The 27,994-nt window shown below is 42.3% G+C and overlaps 2 protein-coding genes across 4 annotated transcripts; one reads left to right on the top strand and one right to left on the bottom strand.

Moving 5' to 3' along the window:
• The first annotated feature begins 261 nt into the window (after window positions 1-261).
• IL17D (interleukin 17D) lies at window positions 262-11,538 on the top strand. The gene is made up of 2 exons (XM_017831610.1): window positions 262-677; window positions 10,348-11,538. The coding sequence occupies exons 1-2, from the start codon at window positions 262-264 to the stop codon at window positions 10,661-10,663; spliced, it is 732 nt and encodes a 243-aa protein (XP_017687099.1). The 3' UTR covers window positions 10,664-11,538.
• Window positions 11,539-16,409: 4,871 nt separating this feature from the next.
• Window positions 16,410-27,053, bottom strand: EEF1AKMT1 (eukaryotic translation elongation factor 1 alpha lysine methyltransferase 1). 3 transcript variants are annotated; one of them, XM_017831669.1, is made up of 5 exons: window positions 26,988-27,053; window positions 20,615-20,768; window positions 19,650-19,732; window positions 18,738-19,018; window positions 16,410-17,544 (listed from the first exon to the last, which is right to left on the bottom strand). In XM_017831669.1, exons 2-5 carry the CDS (start codon window positions 20,762-20,764, stop codon window positions 17,417-17,419), a joined length of 642 nt encoding a protein of 213 aa, XP_017687158.1. In that variant the 5' UTR covers window positions 20,765-20,768; window positions 26,988-27,053; the 3' UTR covers window positions 16,410-17,416. The 3 variants fall into 3 exon arrangements, with proteins under 3 accessions (XP_017687158.1, XP_017687159.1, XP_017687157.1); XM_017831670.1 differs by lacking the exon at window positions 26,988-27,053 and adding an exon at window positions 26,238-26,463; XM_017831668.1 differs by lacking the exon at window positions 26,988-27,053 and adding an exon at window positions 21,756-22,636.
• Window positions 27,054-27,994: the final 941 nt, after the last annotated feature.

Genomic DNA, 27,994 nt, shown 5'->3' with positions numbered 1-27,994 from the left:
AGCCCGGCCGTGCCCGCGGGGCTGTGCCGGGGCCGGGGGCAGCGCGGCGGGGAGCGGGACAGGCCCGCGCCCGGCGTCGAGCCCTCGCCGCCTCTCCGTGAGCTCCGCCGAACATGTTCCTGGCAGGCGAGGCCAGGGGAGATGCAGTGAGGCGCGGGGCACTTTTCCAACAGCTCCTCCGCCGGGAGAGCCAGTGGCACGGCGCGGCGCCGCAGCCCGCCGCCTTTCGCGGCTCCCTCGAGGCGGAGCAGCCCGGCCGCCATGCAGCGAGGCAGGGTAAGGGCTGCGGGTTGCGGGCCGGGGGCTGCGGGGCGCGAGTGGTGCCGGCGGGTCGCGGTCCTATCCCCGCTGACGGCGCCGTCGTTGCAGGTGCGGGCGGCGGCGGCGCTGCTGGCGCTGCTCTGCGCGGCGCTGCTCCCGCTCCGCGCCGAGCCCGCCAGGGCGCACAAGCAGCGGCCGGCGCGGACCCGGAGCTGCGGAGAGCGACCCGAGGAGCTGCTGGAGCAGCTGTACGGGCGGCTGGCGGCGGGCATGCTCAGCGCCTTCCACCACACCCTGCAGCCCGAGCCGCCGGGCCGCCAGCACAACGCCAGCTGCCCCGCCGGGGGACGCCCGGCCGCCGACAAGAGGGTCCGGCTCCCCGTCAACCTGCGCAGCGCATCGCCCTGGGCTTACAGGTGACTCCGGGAGCCGCGGGAAGGGGGGTCCAGCTGCCTCAAGGGGACTTTGCGGGCTGAAGGGAGCCGGGCCGGTGTCCCCGTGTGGGGCCGGCGGCGCCGGGATCCTGCGGCTCTCCCTGCGCGGTGCCCGGGGGATGATCGGGGGGGCGAGGGGTGACCGCGGCACCGAGCAGCAGCCGGGAGGAAAGGTGCTAAAGCAGCCGTCTAGGTAAGGCGATATAAGGTAATTACGTAAAAACAGCTTGTCTGAGGAATACGTCTAATGGGCAGAAAGAGAAACGAATGAGGTGGAGTGAGCCGTGAGATGGAGCTCACACCCACCCAGGAGCACAGACCACCCCTCAGAAAGTTGCTTGGGGAAATTGTCATATGTGAAGTTCACTCAGAGGACCCTCAGCAAAGAACCGCCGCCAAGGAAGCACCTCCTGACTCTGTAGCAGCCCCAGGGGGGCTCAGATCTCTTCCTGAGATGTAACTCCAGACGCTCTGCTGTTTCTAAAATACATGAGTACACTCAGTGTTCGTGTTACATACAGGCAGAGCCGTATCTTCACTTACCAAACACTCCCAAGGGATTGCTGTCCAGTTTGCTGTAGGAGCGTAGGCAAGGAATGAGTACAGCAGTATTCTGCATCTGTGTTTTCAGCCTATGCTTTGCAAACCTCCTTCCCCTGAGGTGGAACAGAGGCTCACAGACTATTTTTAAGGGGGCGTAAAAATAACTTAGTAAAGTAAATTTGAATTTAGGCTAATTAATACACAAACCAAGGGTCTGCATTTCTACAGGGAGCTATGGAAAAGCTTGGAAACCACTTATCTAGAACACTAAACCCAATGTGTGATCACATTCTCAGAAGACTATCAAGCCTTCTGGTGGTTTGTCTTAGTAAGACTAACAGAACTAAGAGAACTGAGTTCTCTGTTTTCATCTTTCTGTAAAGATACTGCAGACAATAGGAAGGTAAAACATGCCCATACCTAAAAGGAACTGACTTTCTTGCTACTTTCTGTGCATTATCCTTCCCATATGCTTTGATGCAGTTACCGTGTATTCAGCAAACAAATATCTCCTTGTTAGTGGTCTCCAATAAACATTCATTCTGTGGCATGGGTTTTGCCCACTTTTAGTTTAAGAAGTAATCCTACCGAGAGAAAAATGCTTTATTTGCTCAGTAAGTTTTTCATAAACAAAGTATTTTTAGTAATACATTTTCTCTAAGCAGACTGAGGATTTTTAAGCTACCTAAGCGTGCACAAAGCAAGTATGATGAATGAAACACCTACAACTAGGCTCAGGTAATTTTTATGATGGTTTTGCCAAATATTTGCTATCAGAATCAGATACATCAAGTATTGCTATCAGAAAATTGTTCTTCTGTTTTGAAAACAATGCCTTCCATGCTTACATCTCGTTAGGCAGATGTTTATTTTCAGTTGGGCCTCTGAATAGGCTTATTTCTTAACAGAGAACCAGTTGCTTTTTGGGGCTTGCTTACAAAAAGTTTATTAAGAAGCTGTAAATCCACCGTACTTTTCATCAAAATGTTTTCAAACAAACCACTAACCATTCACATACAAGTAACATGATGACATCTCCAAGCTAGGAATTTTGAAAGATAGCGGGGGGAAAAAAGTATACTATTAAAAGCAAAATCTAAAAATATATTTAGGTGAAAAACTGTTTCTCTAGGTTGAAGAGAACTGAGCACACGGTCCAGTTAACAGATCCCATTTACAGCTTTTTTTTTTTTTGTGACTATGGTTTTACTGTATCATTAGTGTGCATTGAGAAACCAACAGACGTTAAGATTTGTAATGAAAGTGTAAAATATAAGATTGCTAAAGTGCATTAGCTATTCCAACCTGCTATGTCATAGATTTTGAAGCTAGATATGAAGATCAGTTTTATTCTACAGTCTTCACCCAAGTACTCTGGAAGCAAGCTCCCTCATCCCATTAGAGCTACTGTGTATCTTTGATAAGGACATGCAGCTCTCCATTAAGAACCTGCAAGTGATGTTACATGACACTTTGTCAATGGTTAACCGATTTAATTTACACAATCCCAACGATTTCTTCTCCATGGCTGGGGTTTTAATCTGAAAAACTGCTTACAGCTGTCTTCTGCAATACAGAACCTTCTTGACAAGCCTACTCACATTTAATTCAATCTTTCCTCATAAATTTCTCCCCTTCACTGATTCATTGCTGTCTCCTGAACTGTCTTTTGAATCACTGAAGTTGTTTTAGTAGTGAAATAAATTCACTAAGTAGACTGCTCTTGTACACTATAGGACACTGCTCAAGGGCTGGGTTCGACTACTTTAAATTTGCATCAAGATGCCTGCTCTGTTTTGGTGTGTCTCACAGACATCCTGCTCTCTGACTTCTTTTCTGCACCTAAAAACTTACGGTGCAATTCATTTTTGCTCTGTGCATAGAGTCTTTCTTTTTGACCTGCATTTTAACGTCTGAGATATCTTATGCTGTTTCTATGTCTTCAGTGGTGTTGCAGCAGTTCCCATTGTTACCATCTGCAGATTTCATTAACATAATGTTTACACACCCTATTCCAGGTCATTAATATTAAAGATATTAAGTCTGGCTCTACTTACCTTCCCCTGTATATCTCCCTAGGCACCTGCTCCCAGCTGTTTTAACACTGCTGTTTGTAATTCTTCTGCTCAGATGACTGTTCAGTTAAACTGAAATTTTTTCATATCAGCATTTATGAGAAAGAATCAAATATATTACTCAGAGATCTGTTCACCCCCCTGCATCGCCTGTATCCCAAGTTTGTCATTCTAAGTGTGGAAGAATTAGGTTTGACTGGCTTAAAGCTTAGATAATCCTTATGTAGCTTCTTTCCTTATCTTTGTTCTGTGCTTACTATTTATTTTCCATTACTTGGTCTTTTAATTTGGTTATACAAAAATCAAGACTTACATCATTTTTGGCTTGCTGCAACCCAGAGATACAGGGGTTGTACATGGATTGCACCACAGATCCATCTGGTCCCCAGTCCTGCTGCTAGCAGCAACCAACAGGTGGTATTTAAAGCAAAAGTTAGCAGAAAAGTATTCATCTGTCTGATACTGAAATTCCACCCTGATGGCCACAGGAGATCAGTATATAACTCAGGGCACAAAGTTTAATCACATGAATTGCTCTTTACTCTGCAGACCTATAAAGAGACAGCAGAGTTCCCTGAAGGCAGTTAGGCATGTTGGATTTGTTCAGCAGTTCAGGAAGCTGACCTAAAAATTACCCAGTTTTTTTAAAAAAATAAAGCCAGCAGCAGAAGCTTTGCCATGAAATCATCATTTCATGAAATCCATCAGGCAGACTGTGTGCCAGTTTGTGGCACCCATCCAGGAGCTGCTTGTCCTTTTTAGCAGCATTACTAAATGGACAGTCAATGATATCCAGAAAGCTTGCTTGTACAAGGAGGTTCTGCAAGGGTCATGGTCCTTGGCTACTCCTATGGTTCAGAGTTGCTTAAATAGTATTAGTGATATGGGCTGACCTACAAAACTCTGCCAATAGCACAGGATGGGTGCTACTTGTTAAAGTTTACAGAAGCCATAATCATGGTGAATCTTTACCAATGCAAGCTCAGCTCTACAGGTGCACAGACAAGATTCTCATGGACAAGAACCATTATAAAAAGGATTAATTTTAAATGCATATCTAAATGTTTGCAGGGTCTGATCATAAAGCTCAGAGTAATGGTTGAAAAATCCCACTGAAGTCAACAGCATTTTTACAGGTAGTGTTAATTTGTGATTCCATTCTTGGGGCTGCAGAGCATAGATGCCATTCATTATTTAGCTGTACACATCACCTCTATTTTTATTTTCTGTTTTCTTAAGGTTGTAATAACAGTCATAGCCAGTTTGTAGGAATACATTGAGTCTTCTGCAAACACACCTCTGCGTGACTTTAGCAAAAATTCTTTATGTGTATTCAAGAAGTCATTCACGTTTCTAAATTTCCAAATCCCGTGGTTTCCGTGTCTGCCTCTGGGGCCTAATCCTATGTATACTAAGGGTTATTTACAGAGATTTAACTTTTATTGTTAGTGTTGCTCTGATCATGAAATCTCACATCATCCGCTCCCTCTCTCAAACACTGCCCAGCTTGTTTTTATTGATGTTCAAAAACCAGTTTCAGTTTATAAGCATCCTTGGTTTAGTGTTCATTTACATAAAATTTAACAAAAGTAATACAGGCAAGTCTTTTTTTACTGGTAAAAGCCAAGCATGTCTGCAATGTGTTTGAAAAAGAGGTCTTTCCTTTACATAATACTCCAGTGCTTTTCTAGAAGCTTATCCAAGACATTTTTCAGGACTTAATAGTACTGCGTGGCACAGTGTGCATATCCCAAAGATACAGCCAAGGGAAAGAATACAAGGGTTCACAGACTGCCATCCTTTTCAGTTGAGGACATGTTCGTACAGCTCTTCAGAAAGTCAGTTATAGCATTAGGCTACTCTTTGCAAGCACTGTAGTTACTACCTGTATATAAAACAAACTAACATAATGTGAACAAAAGAGCACCTGCTATAGGAAAATAAATGTCTTGCCAAGAGGGAAAAAAAGTTATTAGCTCTTAATCCTGTAAGTATTTTGGAGTGTAAAGGAAGGGGATGATGATCTGCTTATTAGACTTCTGATAACATCCAGCTGTTAGCCCAGTCCTGAGTCATTTTCTGAAGAGTCGGCTGCCTGCCCCAGCACAGCATCTCACTCCCTGGATTCAGAAGCTTGGAAACTATGAAGTGATAATATTATTAAAAATACTACAAGTGAAAGTAGCAGCACAGGACAAGACAGATAAAGTCTCTGCAAGAGTTTTACTTCTGACAGAAACTTTTGTCTTGAGTTTCCAGGCTTAGAATGTAAATGGCAGGAAGTTTGTTTTTCACTGGGAGCCCTCAAAGCCCTTGTAGGGTCATAAGGAAAAGCAGCCTAGTCACACTTCATTGCAGTTCCAGTTCAGCACAAATCTGCTTCGTGTTCCAGCAGACCGAAACAGAGCAGCCCAGCAGAGCTCTGGGCTGCTGTTGCTTGTGAATCAGGAGCACTGGTGAGGCAGAGTTAGCCTTATATACCAGTGACCCGAGTTCACAGGACAAGGGCAATCCTCATAAAAATGTCTGGGCTGTCTAGTTTGCAGCAGTGGCCACAGCAAATGACACAAGGCTGCAGGGGACAGCTGGATGCCAGTAAAAAGCTGCACTTCTCTGGTCCTCCACCACTCTTCCCAGCTGCATCCATCCCAGCTGGGTGTATCTTACACTACACATAGGAAGGAGTCAGTGGGAACTTGGAGCATGTGTTTTGTCTGGTTAGTTAACCTGATGAAAAAGGCCCTGTTCTAGAGGATGTAAAAACATGACTTGTAAGTGTTTGGAGCAATGGAAAGGCATCAAACTGAAGCAGCTGAGGCAGTGGTCATTATCTGCACAGAGTGGTCTTGTTCCATTAATGCAAACAGAGGAAACAGGTCACACAACTGCATTTATCCAGCTAGGTCATTGGTGTTTCTTAGTGGTTCAGACCCAAGAAGGTCTGGGCTGCCTAGAAAGATAAAAATAAGGCTTTAGTTATATGGCTTTGCCAAACAGGTTTGTGCTGAAGATGTAGTACCTTGGATATGGCTCCAAATTTTAGTGACATTTGAGTTAAGCTATTAACTTCAGGAGGCATTACTTAGTGCTTGGATCTGGATGCAAAACCACATCTATATTTTCAATCCATCATCCTTCCAATTCCCCACATGATGGAGTAGAGGTGTCTACATCAAACTTAGTAATACAAGAGATTTTTTCCTTGGAAAGTAGAAAACCATGCCACAACCACACCATCCTTCCAGAAAAGCCCCCAGTTTATACCTGACTTTTTCCATGTGGGAATTTGGAGGGGAAAGTTTGTTGTAGACCATGATTCCAGTGTTCTTCTGTTACTAGTGAAAACTCTTATGTTTGCATGCAGAAGCATGTTCATGCTTTCCAGTAACATCATAAACCAGGTGCTAGAGATAATACAGTAGAGAAAATACCAATGACTTGACATATGGTGTGTTTAACAATCTACCACTGAAATTACTCACACTTGAGTTTGAAACGGGAATGTATCACAGTAGAAAGACCTGTATTCCCCTTTCTTCCCTTCTGCTAGCTACCAGACATTTATTTCACATTGATGTGAGATCCTGTAACATGAAGGTATTTCCTGGGGAAAGTAAACAAGTATAAATGGAACAGAGAAGCTTTGCAGAAAATATCTGCAACATCACCGGTGTCTGGCTATGAGAGAACTGGACAGGTTTTTCTGTGAGGAAAACCAATTCTTTAAATATATATATATATATATAATGGCCATTATATATATATTTAAAAAGTCTCTTTTCTTTGATGACAGGATAATCAAGTTTGTGTTTGGCCAAAGCTGTGATTCCAGGTTTCCTTTAACCTGATAAACAGGTGACGATTCTGAAAAAGGCAGCTCCCTTCTGCCCCCATCAACAGCTACTTGTTCCCGCTGGCTTGTTGGTGTAGATCTCTGTGTATATGTGGCAAGATATACACAGCTTTCAATGAAGTTACTTTTTAGTTGAATGAGTTCTTTAATCAATCCTGTGACCAGAAAAACATCAGCATCAACCCAGGGGTGGGTGTGAGAGGGAGAGCCAGGCTGCCTGTTTTGCAAGTACAGATTTTGTTGACTAGCAGTGACTGCAGTCACAGCTTGAGGCAGACTTATGCTGCTTCTTCCACAGCTGAAACCTCTTCTCACCTAAGAGATGACCTGAGAAGATAAAAGGCTAACGCTATGATACCCAAGGAAGTGCTGCAAACCCTGGGAAACATAATTTAGAAATCACTTTAAATCTATTAAAATTTAAGATCACTTTAAGATCTGTTAAGAGATCCCACCTGAAGCAGTGCATCCAGCTCTGGGACCCCACCATAAAATGGATTAAGTCCAGGGGAGGGCTGCAAAGATGCTTTAAAGGATGGAGCACCTCTCCTATGAAGACAGGCTGAGAGCCTTCAGGATCTATAAAAGGGGCCTACAATAGAGCAGGAAAGGGCAGGTAGTGATAGGAAAAGTAGTAATGGCTCCAAACTGAAAGAGGATAGGTTTAGATCAGATATTGAGAAGAATTAGTAAGTGAGGGTGATGAGGCACCGGCACAGATTGCCCAGAGAAGCTGTGGCTGCTGCATGCCAGGAAGTGTCCAAGGCCAGGCTGGATGGGGCTTTGAGCAACCTGGCCTAGTGGAAGGTGTCCCTGGCAGTGAGGTTTGAACTAGATGATCTTTAAGGTCCCTTTCAACCTAAACCATTCTATGATTCTATGGTTCTATTGTGGTTTTCAAAATCAGTTACTTTAAAATGGCTGTGGAAAGGGGTATTGTATACTCAGTAGTTTGTTTTATCCTATAAATAATTATCTTGATGACTGGTATTTGATTCATTTTTGTTATGCAGTTGCCTTACTTCATCTACTGCATTGTGGTTCTATCCTGATCCCAAGTAGAGGATGGCTTAAAACCCACTGCAAGAATTTTTACTGTTCTTACAGCAATTCATGGTAAACATTACAGGATTGACCATTCTCTCTGGTATCAAATCTTTTTTACTCAAATTTTTATCCTCAGCTGCTGTGATTTACCACCCTAACATGGGAAGTCATTGATTTAGTTTTCAAGAAAAATAATGCTCCACTTCACTGTCAGGAAAATGTATCAAGTAAAGAGGCAGCAAAGTATTGCAACGGAGCCTCTGGGCAGGCTGGGGTTCTCTGCTGGAGCTTTTTAAGAATGGGCTGGACAAACATGGGCAAATACAACTGATCTTGCCCCATGGAGTCACAGATGACTTTCTGATGTGTCTTCATACTCTCTCCATGCCAGCATCAGCCCATAGGACACTTCTGCTGTGCACTGTGTGCATCTGACCATGTATGGTGTGAAAGTAGGAGCAGGGGAAAGGGCAGAAAAGGGTTTCCTGTTATCTGACAGGTGGGCACGTGATAACATATGTGAGGTTGGCATCCTCCCAAAGCAGGGATGGGCCCTGAGGAAGGAGCACTGGCTGTGCTTCTGGGCTGAATGCTTCTCCAGTCAAAGGGAGCCATCATCCCTCCCCAGCTGGACAGCAGAACCAGTGCTGAAGCAGGGCTAGTTCTGTAATGGTGTGACAGCAGAAGGTTATCTGGAGGAAACCTGAAGGTGCAAAGAGGAGAGTGGCAGGCATAGGAGTTGAAGGTATTTTTAAAAATCCTCATTTTCTGGAGGTGTAAACATATTTTCTACAATAAGGGCACACCATTCTAATAATGTACAAGTTACAGCCATGCCTGGTAATTACTTCCAGTATAAGCAGGAAAAGCAGGTAAAGAACAAGGCAACAAATACATCAGCATCACAATAAGCAGTGTGGCTACACACTCCAGTATATGTACTCTGCTGTGCACTTAGTCTTTTATTTTGTAAAACAAGCAGACTTTATCAGCTTTTACTCTCCTTGCTAAAAGCAATGGCAATAGGTCAGCCAGGATCTGTGTGACTTGAGACCATAGTATCACATCCTTGTTTACGCATCCAGCAACATCCAGAGAGGAATGACAAAACTTGGGCTTTGCTGATCCAAGCTGTACTTAGAATCATAGAACCATTAAGGTTGGCAATGACCTCCAAGATTATTGAGTCCAACCTTTGACCGATCACCACCTTGTCAACTAAACCATAGCACTAAATGCCATGTCCAGTTGCTTCATGAACACCTCCAGTGGTGGCGATTCCACCTCCCTGGGCAGTCCATTCCAGTGCTTGACAACCCTTCCTGTGCAGGAATTTTTCCTAATGTCCAACCTGAAGCTTAGATTAAAAGCTTTGTTTCTACTAATAAGGAACTTCTAGAGATAGAGCATTAATAAGCAAAAAGAAAGGGAAAAACAACAAATGGTGAAACAACAAAAAATAGAGGCTATACTCTTGAAGCTTTGAGGCAATGCTTTACTTCAAAATATAGCAGGTCAGGGCAGAAAAAACACTGACATTGCAGTTTATCTCAATGTGGGCATGAAAATACTACTTTTCTCTGGTTAGAGGAAGAGACAGAGGTGAATTAGAGACTTCTGCTTTCAAGGGGAAGGCACCTTTAAAACTCCAATGCAGGCAGGCAAAAGCTATTGCAGAAATAATAGTACAATTCAATTCTATTTAAATTATTAATCTTTAAACATCATGTCATGTTTTTAACAAAATAATGTTAACAAGGATTTGTACCAATTTTTGAAGAACTCAAGGCAGATCAAATGCCCAAGTGTCCTTTGTGATGCTCTATTTACCCATTCAGTCCAAACCACAAAACTTATTCTTCTTAAACCCCTGAATCTCACAATTCAGAAAGCCAAATGCTTCATACTTCTGTGTGCACTGTAGGACCTGATCAGTTCTGATAGTTGTGCATGTTTTTTTCTTTACAAATAAGAACCCAGACACCAATAGCCACAGCTGTTTTCCCCGGCAAAGACAACAAAAACATGATATAATTATTATAATTAAATAATAATAATAAATAACATTATATAACTCCAAAGGAATATATCTATTTTTAGAGGTACTAACGAATCTTTATCTGCTTTCCTACAGAATTTCCTATGATCCCACACGATATCCCAAATACATCCCTGAAGCATACTGTCTGTGCAAAGGCTGCCTCATGGGGATCTTTGGGGAGGAGAATTTCCACTTCCGCAGCACCCCTGTGTACATGCCGACCGTCATCCTGCGCCGCACGTCCTCGTGTGCCGGGGGCCGCTACGTCTACACAGAGGATTACATCACCATCCCAGTGGGCTGCACCTGTGTGCCTGAGCCAGAAAAGGAGGCCGAAAGCGTAAATTCCAGCATAGATAAGCAAGAGGTGAAGTTGCTGGTGAGCCAGAACAAGCCCTCATCAGAATGAAGAACATATTAGGAATCGTGTTACAGTACTGGCCTCACGTTCACATTTCACCACCTCAGGAAACCGCGACACAGCAGCAAACACACTGACTTGCCCTCTTTTTCTGCTTACAGTTATTTCAGTTATAAGATGGAAAGTTTTGTCCAGTCACTCAGATCATTAGAGATGGTGATTCGTATGAAGAACTTCTTTAGTTCATGTACACTTGTTTAGTGAACTTGTTGAGTTCATTGTTGCAAATTCCAAAGTTGCCTTTTTTCTTTTTCTTAGAGCAGAACATTTTATCCTTGCTTATTCACAGTAAATTTTAGAAGATGATGCAATTGTAAGACATGTTAACTATTATTATAGCAGGCTGCTGGTTGTAGATATTTTTAAAGAATCTCTTATACTCTTAAGTACCCTTAAATAAAAATCACATAGCTGCCGGACATGTGCCAAATCAGCAGTTAAAAGGATAATTTCTCAGGCTGGGAGAGCCTTCCTTTACATTGCATAAACTCCAAGCAGTGTTCTTGGCTGTTACATCTTTGGCTATTTAAACACTACAGTAAGGAAACCTTTGCTGAGTTAGAGTTATTAATGAAACAATATTCTATGTGTTTGCTTTTTTTAAATTTGCCAAATTGCTAAGGGTACAAAAGTGTTGAGAAAAAACATGCTAGAATATTGTAAAACTGCAGCAGACTTTTCTGATGTGGACCAAATCTAATTACACAGAAAATATCAGTTAGAAAAAACACACTTTGGGTCCCAAGAATTCTATATTAGATTTCATCCATCACTAACTGCTTAACTGTTTCCTGTGATAAAACTGTATCTGTACAGTTGAAAGGCCAAAACCTTTTTCATGTTAGGAGAGGAGATTCCCCACTTAAAAAATAAGTACAGAGGATAGGCTCCATCTCAAGTACACTGCAGGTGAGTAAGCAGGCTAGGTCTTAACTTCTAGATGCTACAAGAAGTTTATTGAAGTGAGTCCCAGTCCAAACAATTTATACAATTACTGTTACTCAGTTTTCCCTATGCCACACGTAACAATCACCTGCAAGAGCTGCTAGTCCATGGAAGCACCATCTTCCATCTGTGCAGCTTAGTGCTGATGGAACTTGATGGCAAGCCCTAAGCAGAAACCCTGGATAAACAAAAGTTTGCATTTCCAGAACAAGAGACTGAATGTTGTACCAGTGTAGTGAATGAGAATCAGGAATAACCAGGCATGCCTTGCACAAACATAATTCCTCAGAGGGCCACACTCGCCAAAACTGATCAACCTCTGAATGCATAGCAGAGTTATCTTTTACAGCTGAAGGAGCATGACTGCAATATTTTTACAGAATAAACATCCTATGCAGCAATGCATTTGCCACATCAAGAATCTCAAAACTGGCCTTTAATTCATAGTGGAGAAAGTCCCTACACTACACAAACACACACTTTGGACTGTTGTTGGATGAAGAATGGAAAGACTATGAGCTAACCAGAATTAACAAGTTAAACAGAGAATGAAAGTCATACAACAACTACTTATCTTGGTGCACAATTATGGACTGTGCTCTCTATAACTCAGTCTAGCATAACAGTATTTTTTCAGTGCAATTTATGTAACTTCGTACAAAGCCTAAAATAGCTTAATGAATAAAAGATTCCCTTTATGATGTCAGATTGAAGTTTGTAACTGTGTCTTTTGTGCAGATGCTTTTCCTCAATTCTACTTGTCTTTAGATCTGTGTTTCCTCAAATTGTGATGCTTCTATCTCAAGGGAATCCTCAAAGGAGAGTTCAAACAAGGTCATAAAGTGTTTATACTACTCAGAGAACAGTTAATTGCCTAGCTGCTGCCAGCAATTAGAGGTAGTTACCTGTTCCCCAGAGAATGTAAATACTTGCAGCAGTTACAACCACTTTTCCTTCCTCCTAATGTGGAAGAACTTCTTACCCTCTGAGCAGAGGGAAATGATAATCAGAGGGGCTCAAAAGGGAGACAGACCCACAAAACTGGAGAAACACTGCATTGGATGATGTTTCAGCAGCCTGTCATCTTACAGTTTCACTACTACATTGTGGGTTTTTTTTCCACACACACACTTCAGGCAGGGTGAAGATGGACCTTCAGACTTCACAGCATAGAAAGCAACGTCTTCATCTTAAAAGGCAGTAAAATGATCCCAAACAACAACAACAAAATGTCAAACCACGCAGCATGTAACATGTAGTAAATACCCAGAGGGGCTACCAGGTAAACCTCTGGCTAAACACTGCCCTCCAGCAGAACTCATCTGTCTGCCCACACACTTTTCTTATACAAATTTGTCTGCAACAAATTAGTTATTGGAGCACATGGATATATTTGCATGATGTGGAGGAAAAAAAAAAAATCTCACTTCTTTTGTTGCAACTCTTGTCCTGCAGGCATTAGTTATTGGAATAATTTTGAGGTTTTCAAGTAACTAGAGCATGTTCTGGGAATTCCTGGGAGTTGCAAACCAAGATTAGGTAAATGGAACATAATCAGTTTCTTCAATCCAGTAAAACAGATGCTTTAGTTTACGTAGAGCTTCAGAAATTGGATGACTGAAAGTACTACAGAACTGCAAAATCTCAGTGGATCAATAGAATGAGTATGTTGGCAACCTCCTTCTCGTCACACTGCAACAAGTGCAGAAAGTTTCCCATGGTTACAAGCATCTTCATGTTATCTTGATCAGAAGCCTGTTTTCCTTTTTTAATCTTTACCCTCTTCTGTGACAGACTTTTTAGCTGAGCCAATTTGCTTCCCAATCCAGCTTTCCAGTTACGTGTCTCTTAAAATCCGTGTTTATGTTTTAGCACCAGCAACTGTTTGATAGTTTGTTAGTGAACAACTGTTTGTTAATACTTAACGAACCATTAGCTACGCAAACATTTGTCCATCTTCAAAATACCCTTCCATCTATTCTTTCTCTCCACATTACTCATGTTGAAAAGGTTGAGTATTAAATGTAGTTTGCATTTGTTTGGAATTGTGTTTTTTTTTTTTTAACGAGGTCATCACATCATGGATTTATATCAGTTTGACTTCAAATGTGGTGTGACATTTTCCAGCTTCTAGCCCTCTGGTTACAGCTGCTGCAGCCTTGCCTTTAATTTGCATGGGGGAGGGAGGGTTCATTGGAGTTGCTTCAAGGTTTCACAAACTGTTGACAGAAGGCAGACATGAAATGCCTCATTGAACCAACTCCAGCCCCAATAAATGCAAACAATTCAAAGCTGGAACTATCTGGCAGCTGCAGCTGATTTGAGAAAATTTTTTGTTGTGCCAGGAAAATCTTTTCCTTCAACGAGGTTGTCCCTGGAATATATTAGAAGCCACAAAACACAGAACAATATCCTTGGTAAAGACATTATTTTCTTCTCTGTAGTATCGCTTAAGATAGGTTGGAAAATTCCTGTCATTCAGGAAGGTTGAGAAAAGCCTGAGATGCTAGTTTTGGTTTACTTGCCAGTCATTACCTGAAGATGTTTGTCTGAATAGGTAGAGATCTACAGCTGCAAGTGTACATGGAATTGCGTGGGGGAACATGAACATGAAAGCCACAAGGGGAAAAGGGAAAAAGGCTGTAATGTGGTCACAAAGCATTAACCCCACTAACCCCATTAATCTCAGTGGGATTAGGGAACAGCCATAACTACCTAGACTAGGGCACAAGGGAGATTCAGTCAATCCCACGTGTTTTGGTGGCATGAGCTACCACTTGGTTTTGCGGTGCTCCCATCTAAGGAGGCTACAGAACATGAGCAGACTCAGAGCAGCAGCACAGCTCTGACATTGGCTGACGAGGGGCTTCTGCAACCTGTTTCCAGCTGCCCTGTTTCCCATCTCAGTGCATGGCACTGGGGCTGCTCCCAGGTAACGAAGGCAGAGTGACCGAACCAACTATCAGAGATACCTCCCAGTTGCTCTGGTCCAGAGGGGCACGGGCAGAGGGGTGGAAGCAATTGTGTGGCAGAGACAGGCTACCTTTGCAACACCAAGCCGAGGGTGATATTTTTAACAGAAGTGCAGAACTTATTGGCAGCAGTACCTTGGACTTCATGCAACTGCATTTCCAGAAACATTTCATTTCTCATCTGGGGTGAGGTGCAGGCAGCTGCAGTGTATTCTATTCACCTACGGCCACCAGCCTGTGAACAAGCCTCCACATTTTCTCTGCCAAGTGTCCCAGCCATACCAGCAGCAGGGCACTGAGATGTCCTGCTCCTGCACAGTACCTGTTACTGCAGATAAGAGGCTGTAGCACGGGACTCTGTAGTCATAAATGCCCCCGGAAAAGCAGCATGGTGCTAACACTCCACCAGTCTGCTCCAACGGAAAGTCCATCCATGAGACATCAGCAGTAAGGAAAATCAATCACTACTTGACACTGATGTTTTTATTCATAATCCTATTACAGAAAAGAGATTTTGTTGTCACATAATATTTCTTAATGTTACCACGATGGCACAAAGCAGAAATTCACTATGAATTTTTGTGACTTGTACCTTCTCAGAAATAGCTTCTGCCTTGGAATCACGTAGGACAAAAACAGCTTACCTTCCATCACTGATGAAGTCTGTAAAAGCCACCAGTCAAGCTCTGCTTGGGCAACTGCCTGCACTCATCAGGTTTTTAAGAGGGAATTTGGTGGACAACGGGCTGCTCTGTTGAGTGCATCTGCACAGATTTATATGTACTCTCATTTTCATAACTGTGCATCTTCACAGTGCCTCTTTTCAAAGCTGTCTGACCTACATGTGAGAAGCAGCAGTTATTTTCTTGGAAGTGAATTTCTTGGTATAACTGAATGGTGCAGTTTTATTTTTTTTTTTAAGAAAGGTCTCTGATGAAGCTAGCAAAGTTGTCTTTTGATTTTGCTGTAGAGAGCCCAGCAACACACATTTACCAAAATAAAGCAAAGAACTGAAGGAACTAATAGCAAAGCAGCAATATAGGTGAAGCTTCGATTTGAACAGCACATCCTAATTTAGGTGGATGGCAGGGGAAGAATATCCTCCCTTCTGACAATCATACCTGTCCCCCTTGAAGCCTCCATGGAGTTATAAACAAAGTTTCATGAGTTATTTCATTGTCTCCATCTGCTTGGTAATAAACCAGTTTACAATTGTGAAGTACAGACTTGTGCCAATAACCGTGCAATTAACACTCTGGTTTGCTTTTTTTTTTAAACTGGCCACATAAAAGTGATGGTGAAGCCTCCTGGAAAACAACTAAACCCAGCTGTATGTCACCCGTGGACAGGTATTTTCAGGGGGGATCCTGGCTCAGCGGCAAGGATGGCTTCTGGTTTTGGCCATGGGCTCATGGAGGCTGTCAGAAGAGTCTGGTGCCTGTTCTCCTGCAAGCGCTGCCTCGTTTAACAAACCTGTTGCCTGTCTGACAGAAGCCAAGGCCATGAAAGAGAAAGAAAACTGTTATAATGAAACTCAGGAACAGCAGGTATAAAGCGTGAGGAGGGAAAAGCCTTAGGAAATAAACAGATTTCTTGGAAAATGGAGAAGAGAGCTACAGTGGCTTGGATGGTTATTTATGAACCACTGTTGTGTCCAGCTCAGGCAGCACGATACTGTGAGCACTGAGAGAGGATTAAATTCTATCTACATTATTCCTCCTCAGTTGTTTACTCAACCAGATGGGAAAATCTGCATGTAAACAGCAGGAATGCACAGAAACATGAGTGTTATCTCTACCTTATAAAAAGATCTCGTCTCACAAGCTTAATAAGGTTTATTCCCACTGCAAAATAAATTTCTCAATACTTCGTTTTAGGTGATACATTTTGTAGATGAAGCATTTCTGTTAGCCTTTTACACAATATGGCATATAAAGACAATTACTTGTGTTTTGTACAGTGTATTTATAGATTATAAACTGTTGAGTGCCTTGGAATTTATGAACCAACTTTCACCCAAAAATACATTAGTAGTGTAGTTAGTCAAAACTAACTTTAGAAATTCCCAGTTACCAAAAATGTCTACTATCCCTAAGCAAAATTTTTCTAATGATGTATAATCTATTTTGATTGAAATATAGTCCAAACCTTGTATATGAAATCTAACATTTGAAACAGTGGGGGTTTATCAATACATTACATTATTCCTCAGTGGCCTTTTAAGATTCAACATTTTCTAAGAAATTCAACAATTTCTACTGCTCTGCTGTTGTCTGTGGAACAGGAGAGAAAGAAAACTGGGCAACTGGAAAAAAACAAACTGTTTTTGTAACTATAAACTTGATATACCTGTAAATCATCTTTAGTTTGATATTGAAATCTATTAAAAAGCAGGCAATATATTTAATCAGAACTGCTATGATTCAAGATTTAAGGGACTAACATTACTACAGAAGTATCAAGTTCTTTTGCAATGACAATTCTGATGTCTGCAAAGCAAGCACCTATGTGTTGTTATAAGCTAAAATCACTTCAAAAAGGTCTCTGAATTGTAAAAGTTACCAGTTAGAATTAAATTCGAACAGAGAAGTTCCTGTTATCCAGCCCCTGCATTGTTTGGTCCACATTTACCTAATAGGTAAAATACAAACACAGTAACTGCAAATGCTTACTCATTTAAAAGAGAGAGGCTAACACATGTTGATTAAAGCTAGCCCAGGAAATAATACTCAGAGCTAAATATTTCAGCACTGAGAATTGTGGAGTCACTGATAAAAACCAGAAAGCAGCTTGACTGAAGAAGTTGTAGATCTTCTTATGAAAATCAGTCCAGTCCAGAAGCATAGTTCACATAACATCGAAATTCATTGGCTAAATTTCGCAAGTGTTTTGGAATAAACTTGCACATCTTCACACCAAGATGCTTTGCTGCCTGTTCCTCCATGACGGCACCTGCAGCATAAATAATTGGTATTCAATAAGAAAAACAGTAACAGAATGTTTGGACTTTTTTAGTAGCTCCTCACAAATGCATATATAACAGAGCCTGGTTTTTTTTACGGAAGGAAGGCTTAAAGCAGCTACATTGTCAGCCTTCCTTAACAACTGAATCTATTGAGAAATTTAAAATAAATCTAAAAGAATGGAAGACACCCCAAGGAAACAAATGTCCAAAAACTTTCATAAAAATAGGTAGAGGGTATCAGTGCCCTTTATACAGAAAAGAAACTCGAACTCAGTCTTCTTGCTACATGCCAAGTATGTAGCAAGTTAAATGGTAGGGAGCCATGGGAAATGCAAACAGATTACATATACTCTTCCACTTAAATAAACCACAGCTACGCACTGAGAAATCACTTCTTGAACAGTATTTCTCAAACTTTGTAAACTGAAGGACCACCTACCCATTTTAGGCAGAACCACCCCGTGACTGCCATGAGCAATTAAGCCAAGAAGTAGACTTTCTATGGCCACCTTTTAATTTTTTATTTACTTTGCCTGCTTGGTTGACTTCCCCCAAGTTGTACGTAAAAAGGGCTTTTGTCCTTTGCTTTTTGCAAAAGTTTCCCAGATGTCTTCAGGTGTCTTGTAATAACAATACAGTTTAGGAAATGACATGACTAAGGCAGATACACATCACTTCTTAAGTCAGCAAGTGCATTTTCATAAAGAAGGACCTGCAAGTACAATTATCTAGTTATCTAGTTTCACTGCTTTTATCACTGGTTTTTAATTCCTCCTGCTGTATTTCAGTGCCTAGGATACCAACAGTAAGTTGCACCTATGTTTGCCATACCCCGACTTCAATCATTGCAATTACAGAGAGTGGCCTTCTTACAAGAGAAAAAGTATTTCTGGAACTTTGCAAGATGACCTTATAATTCTTCCAAAATTCAGTAAAACTCGCAATGCTGTAAGAAAAAAACCTGACTTTCAAAAGTCCTATTAAAAACCATTTCCTCCAGTTTAAAACAAAGGTTGAACTCAAGTATTCAAATATAAAGCTTAGGACACATACTGCCCCTTAAATTAACGATAATTTAATATTATAGTTTAATATTAATATTTCTCTCACATGAGCGAGTTTGTCTTTTGAGAGAGAGAAAAAGATCCTTATGGGGACCTAATATTTTTACTAGTTATACCTGTGCAAAGCAGTATCTTTCCTTTTGTCAAGTATTTGATCGTCTCTGCAGTTTTCTGAAGACATTCCTCAGACAGATAGGGTGGATCTGCTATTACAATGTCAAAACTGTGTGGCAGGAGATTTTCAGGTAAGTTCAAAGGCTGGTTGTAATCATAGAAGATAAATTCGTCTCCATATACAGAAAACCTTCTGTCGTACTCAAGTATACACACTGAAAAATCTTTACCATCCAGTTCTTTCAGTTTCTGGTACACACTCGGTGCACTAACACATGCTATCCTGAAAAAGACACAATAACTGAGAATATTGATTTAAAGGGCAAACAACAGCAACAAAACCCCTACTCCAGTCGTCACAGCTGCTTTGGGAAAAACATTTTTAAACATTAGTCCCCAAAATGTAAGCTATTCTTTCTCCATTCTGACAACTAATTACACTTTAATAACTTTAAGCCATTACCTATTCAACCTCCATGCTGCACAAAGACCTTAAGCCTAACTACAGAGAAAATCTTGTTTCAGAAAAGCAAGGAAATATACTTGAAAACTTAAAATTAAAAATTACTTCGTATAGAAATAGGAAGAAAACAACTTTTTGCATCTGTTCTACAGAAACATTGTATAAAACCAGAGAAAATAATTACAAGTTACTAATATGCTCTAGAGCTCTCTGTATTTCTCAAAAAATAAAAAGATTCATAGTAAACTTTTAAAAAGACACAGCCTACAGCATTCAGTAAAATGGTAAATGGGAAGATCAGTATAAACTATTAACTAAATAACAGCAAAGCAGTTCTGCAATACTGCAGTTGAACAAAGGTGAAGTACAATGAGTAATGAATTAAACTGCATACTCTCTGTAGTAGAAACAAAAGACATGTTAAATCTACAATGCCATTATTAAATCCTACCTGCCACCTTCTCCAGCTGCCACAACCGCTTCCTTGGCCAGGCACGACGCAGTTTCATCGCTGTACCAAAACTGGCTCAGTTGCTGAGAAATAATGCACAATTACAAACAACATCAAAACTTCTGACTGTGTTATGTACAGTGAGGTGTGGTGAGTCATAACTGAAGAAAACCAAAATCCACAGCAACCTCCCAGTTCATAAACTGTAACGCTGGAAAAGTAACTATTTTCCTGACAGTCTTTCTACTTCTGGAATCCGGGTAGCTTACACCACATGTTTCCAAAGCATGCATGGCACTATCAGGAAAACCAGGTAATCCAAACCACTGACAAGGCTATTTCAAACCCCATGTGCAGATGCACAATACTTATGTGCTCTTAAATTGAGTTACTTTAGCAGAAGAAGAAAAAGGACCCTGAAAAGTGACAGTATAGAAGAAAATAAAGGATAAACTACTAAATCAGAAGGGATCAGGAAAAGGAAGAGCAAAAAAAACCACCAAACAATCCAGAGACAAATCAAAAGTCAGTCTGTCACAAATAAAAACAAGCAGTGAAACAGCCATCCACAAAAACAAAGAAATAAAACACAGAGAGAAATATGAAGTGAAAGGAAAGATCACTTGATCTTGTTACACTGTGTTTGTCTCAGTCTCAGGGAGGAGTCTTCACTACCTTCCCATGCCAAACTCAGGTTAAAATTTCCAGAAGGGACAGATGTTTCTGTCAGCAGCTTTATTCCCCCTCCATGTACTTTCAGTTTGTACTCCCCCACACATGTAGAAGAGACAACTATACCGAGATTAAATAGTAAAACAGATCTCCCTACAGTGTTGCCATCCATGAATAGGAACATCTTGAGTGTTCCCCTTTTTAATTTAATTTCATTATCCATCCACAAAAGAAACTCAGTAAAGGCTACTCCTCCATCTGTGCTTCATTCATGGAGGTTTATAGTTTCTTACCCAATCTTCTTCTATTGAGCCAATGGAATATTGATTAAACCCTTGGGAGGTCTTCATGCCCTCTCTCTGCTGCTGTTCCAAATAGAACTCCTGGAGGGCAGCCAATGTATGGGATGAAAGCTGAGGAATGTCATCGTCATCATCATCCATTTTCCTAGATGTCAAACAGAAAAAAATAAATTCACTAAATCAACCTTTTCAATGGTGAATGCTTTTAATAACAGCATAATCTTCTGAGGTAAAACAAATTCCACCAACAATGCAGCTAAAAATAAAAACTTCCTAACAAAAGAAAACATATTCCTTCTACTTAGGTGGTCTTAAATCAGTGAGAGGCCAATCGGAAATAACGTCTCCACAGAGAATTTAGGAACAGTAGCAACACTGTTCCCTTTCTGTACAACACAGATTTGGCTTTTATTCTTACAAGGAAGTTGTCATTACAGTTCTTGGTTTCCTGAATCCATATACTTTGTATGTATCACCTTTCAGAAAAAAACTCCTTTAGTGGATTTGAAAAATCCCATAGAAATTATTCCCTTTTCTCCTAGAAATAATGACAGCTACTGGTCATTCCTCTCCATGTTCAAAGTTACACAATTTTGACTCAAAATGAAGTAAACCAGCATTCTAGGTCAGCATCACCTGGCTTTAACTTCCTTGCCATAAAAAGATTCTTCTGAATGCCAGAAACTTTAAAAAAAAAAAAAAAGGCAGGCAAGAAGCTCATAAAGATGTTTTTCTAACCCTACTCCACTGAAAACTTGTGCATTTTGCGTGTAAAAACCTGGACATAACTTGTGTCAAGAGACGCAGTATATACTAATGGAAAAGTACAGCCATTTCCAGAGAACTCTTGACATGGGTTCTGCTGTGCAGAATGCCTGAGCCCTGCTGACCCCAGGCAGTGCAGCAGAGTTTGTGTCCTCTGCAGAAGGGACGGTGCCACCTCGTGGAACGACGGTGCCAGAAATGACCCAACACGTGGAAACTACTGGACGAAACCGGAAAATATTCTTCTCTGAAGAAACCCATTTTCTCTGCACCCAATCTCAGAACTAGCACACAAGCAATGACTTCAGCAGAGCCTGGAAACGGGAGTACGCCTGACTTTATGCAGAAGCCACTGAGAACCACGTACCACGTGAACAGTGCGTGAATGTGAGTCATCTCAAGTATAGCCGCTCAGGGTTTTTCTTCTCCCTGTCCCCTGGACTGCAATGACAACTCCAGTCTCCTCCCCGTCAACCCTTCCTTCCACTCTTGCAGAGCTTTCAAGATGAAGTTTCCTAAAACAGCTTCTCCCTGCTTGCTGGAAAAAGATACCTTAACCTGCCACTGTGGGGTGACTCACACAGTTACTCTACCATTCCGGTGACACCGTACGCACCTACATGGGATAAGAGGAAAGCACTTGGCTTTTCCAAAATATTGCTTACTGACTTGCTGGCTTCTCAGGCCAGGCCTGCAAAACAAGGGATCATTCAGAGCCTAAAAACCCACCTATGGTGTTAGCCTCAAGCAAGAGGAGAATTTCAAAGTCAAGCTCCCTAGTAAGACCAAGATCGTAATTTCCCCCCCCTATTTTTAAAAATAAATACATTATTAAATTATGTATTAAAGTATTTTTTATAAAAATGACTGCAAGTTCAGCCAGATAATACAGTTTCTAGACACAATGCTCTTACAATACAAAACACTATGATCCATTTTAGGCCCTATACAACAATGAATTTTCATTAGGACATGTTAAAAATTTAAAATCGCTCCTTAACTCACAACTTCTTTTTTTTTTTTTAAGTGACTGATACATGTAGTAATCTGGTTTGCTATTATCCCCTAAGCAAGGACACATCTATGCTTTGACGTTAAGAAACTGAAACAGATGCAAAGTCGCAGTTCTTAAGTCAAAAGCTGGAATCTTTATTTTCTCTTCAGTGAGCCCATACAGGCATTTGCAAGGACTAAATCCATGCCCGTGAAATGAAACCCTCACAGACAAAATTGCTGATGAAGAGTTTCCCACTGTTTCAGTAGATAAAAAGGCATACTCCCACAGACATCTTTTATCTATTAATAATTTTTCAGTTTACTTTTTAATAGCCTTCCTTTTGGTTTGTAAATTAAAGCCTTAGGAACTAAGCAGTAATTAACTGTGAGGTTGCGAGGAGAGGTAACTCAGAACATATGGTAGAAATATATTGTACATCTATTACGAATACTCCCAAAATTCAATATATTTTTCTGAATGCACATATTCTGACTTAGGTCATTAGCATGAACAAATTCTTGTGCTTAAGAACTACATACAAAAAATATTAAAGTGAGTTTATGTGAAAAAGACTTGTAAATCCTTTAAGGGAGACAGTTCTGCTGTTTGAAAGCCCCTCTATACCCCTTCCAGTTCACTGCTCTCAAGTCCAGAAGCAACCCTGAAACATTTGGGAGAGGATGGGAAGAAGCACAGAAACCCATAGTGCCTCTGGCTCTTAGAGAACCTTTACACTCTTAATTCCCAAGACCCCTGAGGCTCCAGCTGACCCACCTGTGCTTGCCCCAGGCCCTGGGTCCCTCACCAGCAGCCCTTTCTCTGTCCTCATGTAGACTCCCTACATGAGCCACACAAGGGTTCAGGGCTGTGTTTTAGGAATGCCCTGGAATTCAGAGCATTCATAACACATACAGTGCTGATCCAGCCATTCTACCTACACTAAACCCTTGTGTTAATAGGAATGCAAAGTTTAAAAGTAGCAAAGTGACAGATCTTCTTTACTATTAATTCTTAGTTTACATGTTGCATTTGCACACAATAAAAAAAGCAAAATGATAAAAAAATCAGATCTCCAAGAATAGCTCAAGAACACTGCATGAAGTTTAGGAAAATAAGACTCATGGTGAAGTCAAAGTTAGCCTAAAGGAAAGGAGGAAAAAAGGGGGTAAGTTTGCACAGATTCAGTGGAACAGGAACTATTTAAGGCAGGACTGTGTTCATACAGTAAAATGGCAAATTTAGATGCTACTGGTCTCTAAAGGGCCAGATCTACCCATAAAACAGTAAAAGTGAGGTGACTACAACTGCACCACATGGCCTACAGTGTAGCAGGCAGGAGGAAGGGGGTGGAGGTGCCTGCAGACTCCTTAGTCCCTTCCCCTCTGCACAGCTCAATCCCTCTTATTAGCTCATGAACTGTTCAGGCAAATGTCATCACTACAGAGTGAAAGCTCTTCAAAGAAAACAAAAAATAAATTAAAAGAGATAATAGTAGCACAGGAGACTCCAAGGCCTTGTCTACACAAGAATCCTGTACCTATTTAATGACAGTTTCCAGATGTCATGTATGAGAACTCTAATCTTATACAGTCAAATTCTAAAACGGAGGAAAAAAATACCCTAGGTTAGAAGGAACATAAGTATCAATGCTATAGGAAAAATTAACAGTCTTTGGTCCCTGGTACATTTGTTCCACCTGGAATTATGATCACCTGAAAAACTGTATTCTCAGAGACAGAGCACAGCCCTTACACCCAAATGGAACTGTGCCCCTGTCCAGAGGTGTCTGGAAACCTGCAGTCATAGGTCAGCTGAGACAAGTGCCCTACATGCCCTCACCCCACAAAGACAGAACACGTAGCTTGCTCCAGAGGTTAGATCCTTCTAGATCCACAGCACTACTCAAGAGGAAGCTCCTCTCATACAGGTAAAAGCAGGCAGGAGGTGGGATCTACATTTACAAAGTCACCTCAAAAAATACTCTCCTGGTAAAGTATCCAATTGCTGCTTCAGAACTTTTACCAAGAGACTGCACCAAAGGTGACTCCAATGTCTCTCTGCCAAAGAGGCTGCGTCAGCCTAAACCCATACCTGTAAGTCAGGGCTCCCTGAATGCCCACACAACTTGGAAATACCATTTGCTGGGTGTACAAGCCACTTTTCACCGCTCATTCTTTTGTGGCATCCTAAAGATGTCATCTCATTGTAGTAAAATGTTCCTTAGCTGAAGGGGAAAGGAGAGACTGCTGAAAGGCCGTGGAATAGAAATACAACTGGAAAGCCACACTGTTCATAGCTGGGAAGGGGGAGGAGGAAGACAGTGTATGCACCTGAGATCTTTTACCGACAATATAAAAAGCACATGTGCAGCTTCAGAAAAGATCTTATTCTAGAGTAACTTGGATCTAAAGACAGAGAGCATGAAATGGAGTTAAATATAGCTGTTTGTATTTCTTCCAAGCTGCCCAAGGCAGTCTTTGAGACAAGCAGCTCATCATCTATGGTGTCTGTAGCACACACCAAGAAAGGCTGGGCAATGGTGCGCAACCATAATGAAAATCACCTGGAAGGAGCTCCAACCACCTGCCTGGAGGTAAACAAGCCCTGATCTGAGGGACTGGAATGGTTACTAAAGGCCAGACACATGCCCTGATACTTCAAAAGCCAGAAGATACTGCACTCTGCTCAAGCTTGAGCTTGTTATCATGTACAGGAATCCAAATGCTGTGTCCATAGACAACCTGCCACAGATCTGAGACAGTTCCATTTCAGGATTCAGTTCGAATAACTTTTTGTTCATGTCCATGGCAAATGGTTCAAGAAGAAGGCTGTACTAGTTCAAGTCAAGCATTGATACCAGTCATTCTTGTGTCCTCAAGGGTTGATACTGGTCATTCCATCCTGAAGACAGCCAAAACCACTGCCTCAAAAGGACTGAGGTAAGGCAAATACATGTGATACCTCCCCACTCTATACTCTCATAGACTTTAACCATTTTCTACTAAGGAAGCTGTTTTTCCATCCGAAGTGGTTCATTCCATGAATGCTGTTCTCAGAAACACTTGTCCAGTATCCCTCAAATTCCCATAAAAGTTTTTCATCTACAATGTCATCTATTGAAGCTTCATTTTATCAATCATTTTATGAATAACTATCTCTTCTTGCTGTGACACCATGCACTCGCTTCACATGGTGCAGACACTTGGTGTGTCAGAAGAGAAAGCAAGTGGTTGAGCCCTACACTCTCTCCACGTGTCATTTCACAGACACCTCTAAGACATCCCCTTTCCCTCACTCAGCAAACTGGCTCTTTTCTAGCCTGAAGGGTCTTAACCCTCTCTGATGGGTTTACAAAAGTCTTTTGATGCATTCACTCTTCCTTGTTGAATCCTTCTAATATACCCTTTTTTTGAGGAGACTAGAACTCTACACAATGTCTAAGATACGAGTGATCATGTTTATGCTGTTGTTTCATGATGTTTTCTGTTACATTCTATTTCTTTTCCCAAAAAATTCTACCATTTGATGTGTTTTTCTTGGCTGCCACCAAACAGTGATTTTGTGTTTTTTGAGAATCATGTATCATAATCCTACATCTCCTGACTGTGTGGGAATTGTGTCTGATAACACGATTAAGTAGAATTTACAAAGAAATTTAAAAGGAGCTGTTAAGAGCTCCAAGTTACCAACACATACAGAATAAAACTGAATAGCAGCTGTGGTCTCTTTATCTCAACAAAAAACAGGGAAAATACTGAAACTAGAAAAGGTTCAGGAAGGGTATTGAGACATCCAAAGACTAGAAAAGCTTTTGTAGGACAATGAGTTTGTAGGACAATGAGGAAGGAGTACCTGAGAAGGAGTATGACAGTCTGTAATCATGAGTGACATGATCATGGGCAGAGATGGACCACGGTTTTCCAAAGCAAGAATTAAAAGGCCAAATATAGGCTGCAACGGCCTTCACAAAAAAAAAACAAACAACCAAACCAAACCAAAACCAAAAAAAACCCCAACCCCCCAAAACAACAATAAGAAAAACACTATCAAAAGGAGCTGGTTCATGACAGAAAGTGTTGCTGAGCCACGGAATCCCTGGGTGACTGAATTTCACAGCGCATCAAAGTAACACAAGAACAGTTCGCAGAAGAGAAACTGACTCAGAGAATTACTAAATATGTGGAGACGTAGCCTATTCCCACTCTTCTCAGAGAGCACGGAGGGACCGCCGGCAGGGCTCAGCACCGCCAGGACCCTCCGACACGTGAACGAAAGACGGGGCACAGGCGGCTTCTGGAGAAGGCCCATTTCTCCCGGCCCCTCCAGTGTGTATCGCTCTGAGGGCGCCCTGCGGCCACAATAAACCCCTGGGGGCTACGGGGTGACGCCGGCCCGCCCGCCCGCGCCTCGGCCGACACCGAACCCGGGGAGCGGAAGGGGCCGGCGGGCAGGAAGCTCCGCGATGTCCCGGCTCCGGCCTCCGCGCCCCTGGAGCGGGGAGCCCGCCTGCCCTCACGGCGAGCACGAGAGGACGGACAGAGGGACTGTGCCGCACCACCCCCGCCCCGCGTCCGCCTCCTCCTCCGCCTCCTCCCCACTCACCACCCGTGGATCCCTCCGCGCGCGCGGAGATCGCCCGGCCGGCCCCGCCCCGAACGCCGCGCGTGGGTCGCGCGCGCCCCCTGCTGGGCGCTGCGGCGGGAGGGGGCGGGAGTGGGCGGGGATTCCCGATCCGAGTGGGATCCCTCTCCGTGACCCGCGCACCGCTCCCGGCGGCACACGCACTCTGCCCTGGGGGTTTCTCGTGTCGCTATGCCCTCGCCTTTCCCGCTGCACAGCGGTCGGCGGAGCGGCTCCCTCTCAGCTGAAGTACGAGCTGCGTGCTGCCGCCGGCGCTGGACGGGCTCCGGAGGCTGAGGAATTCCGCATCTGTGGAGGGACTTCGACAGATACTGAAGTCTGAGCTGGGCTGTGAGACAGCGAAAGGCGCCCGTCATGTCAGAGTGGGAGATGACAGGTTATCTCCAGAGAGAGTGACAAGTGTTCAAAAAGCCACGAGCTTCGGACTTACACCGCAACCCACTGCCTCAGAATGGTTTTCTACATCTGGCGCTCCTGCCCAGGCTTTCCATTTCTGTTAAGCATCAGCAAGTTAGAACGACCTCGCCTTCTTGCATACTAACAGAAGTCGAGCCGATTCTTAGATACTTGCAAAGAATAGCAAGTTTTAAAATACTTTCCCTTTCCTTGTTTAATTTCATAGAATCTTAGAATGGCTTGGGTTGGAAGAGACCTTAAAAAGCATCTAGTTCAACCCTCTCTGCCATAGACAGGGACACTTTTCACTAGACCAGATTTCTCAGAGCTCCATCCAGCACAGCCTCGAACACTTCAAGAGATAGGGCATCCACAGCTTTTCTGGACAACCTGTTCAGTGCCTCACCACCTTCACAGTAAAGAATTTCTTCAGAATATCTAATCTAAACTTACCCTCTCCCAGTTTGAAGCCATTCCCCCTTTGTCCTGTCAGTGCATAACCTTGTAAAAAGTCTCTCTCCATCGTTCTTGTTGTCTGACACCTGCACAGTATTATTGAGTGCAGCAAGAAA

Source organism: Lepidothrix coronata, unplaced genomic scaffold (genome assembly GCF_001604755.1).
Source record: "Lepidothrix coronata isolate B3197 unplaced genomic scaffold, Lepidothrix_coronata-1.0 Scaffold194, whole genome shotgun sequence".
NCBI lineage: Eukaryota > Metazoa > Chordata > Aves > Passeriformes > Pipridae > Lepidothrix > Lepidothrix coronata.
Note: the sequence above shows the minus strand (reverse complement) of the source record. Positions and strands in the feature narration are given on the sequence as shown.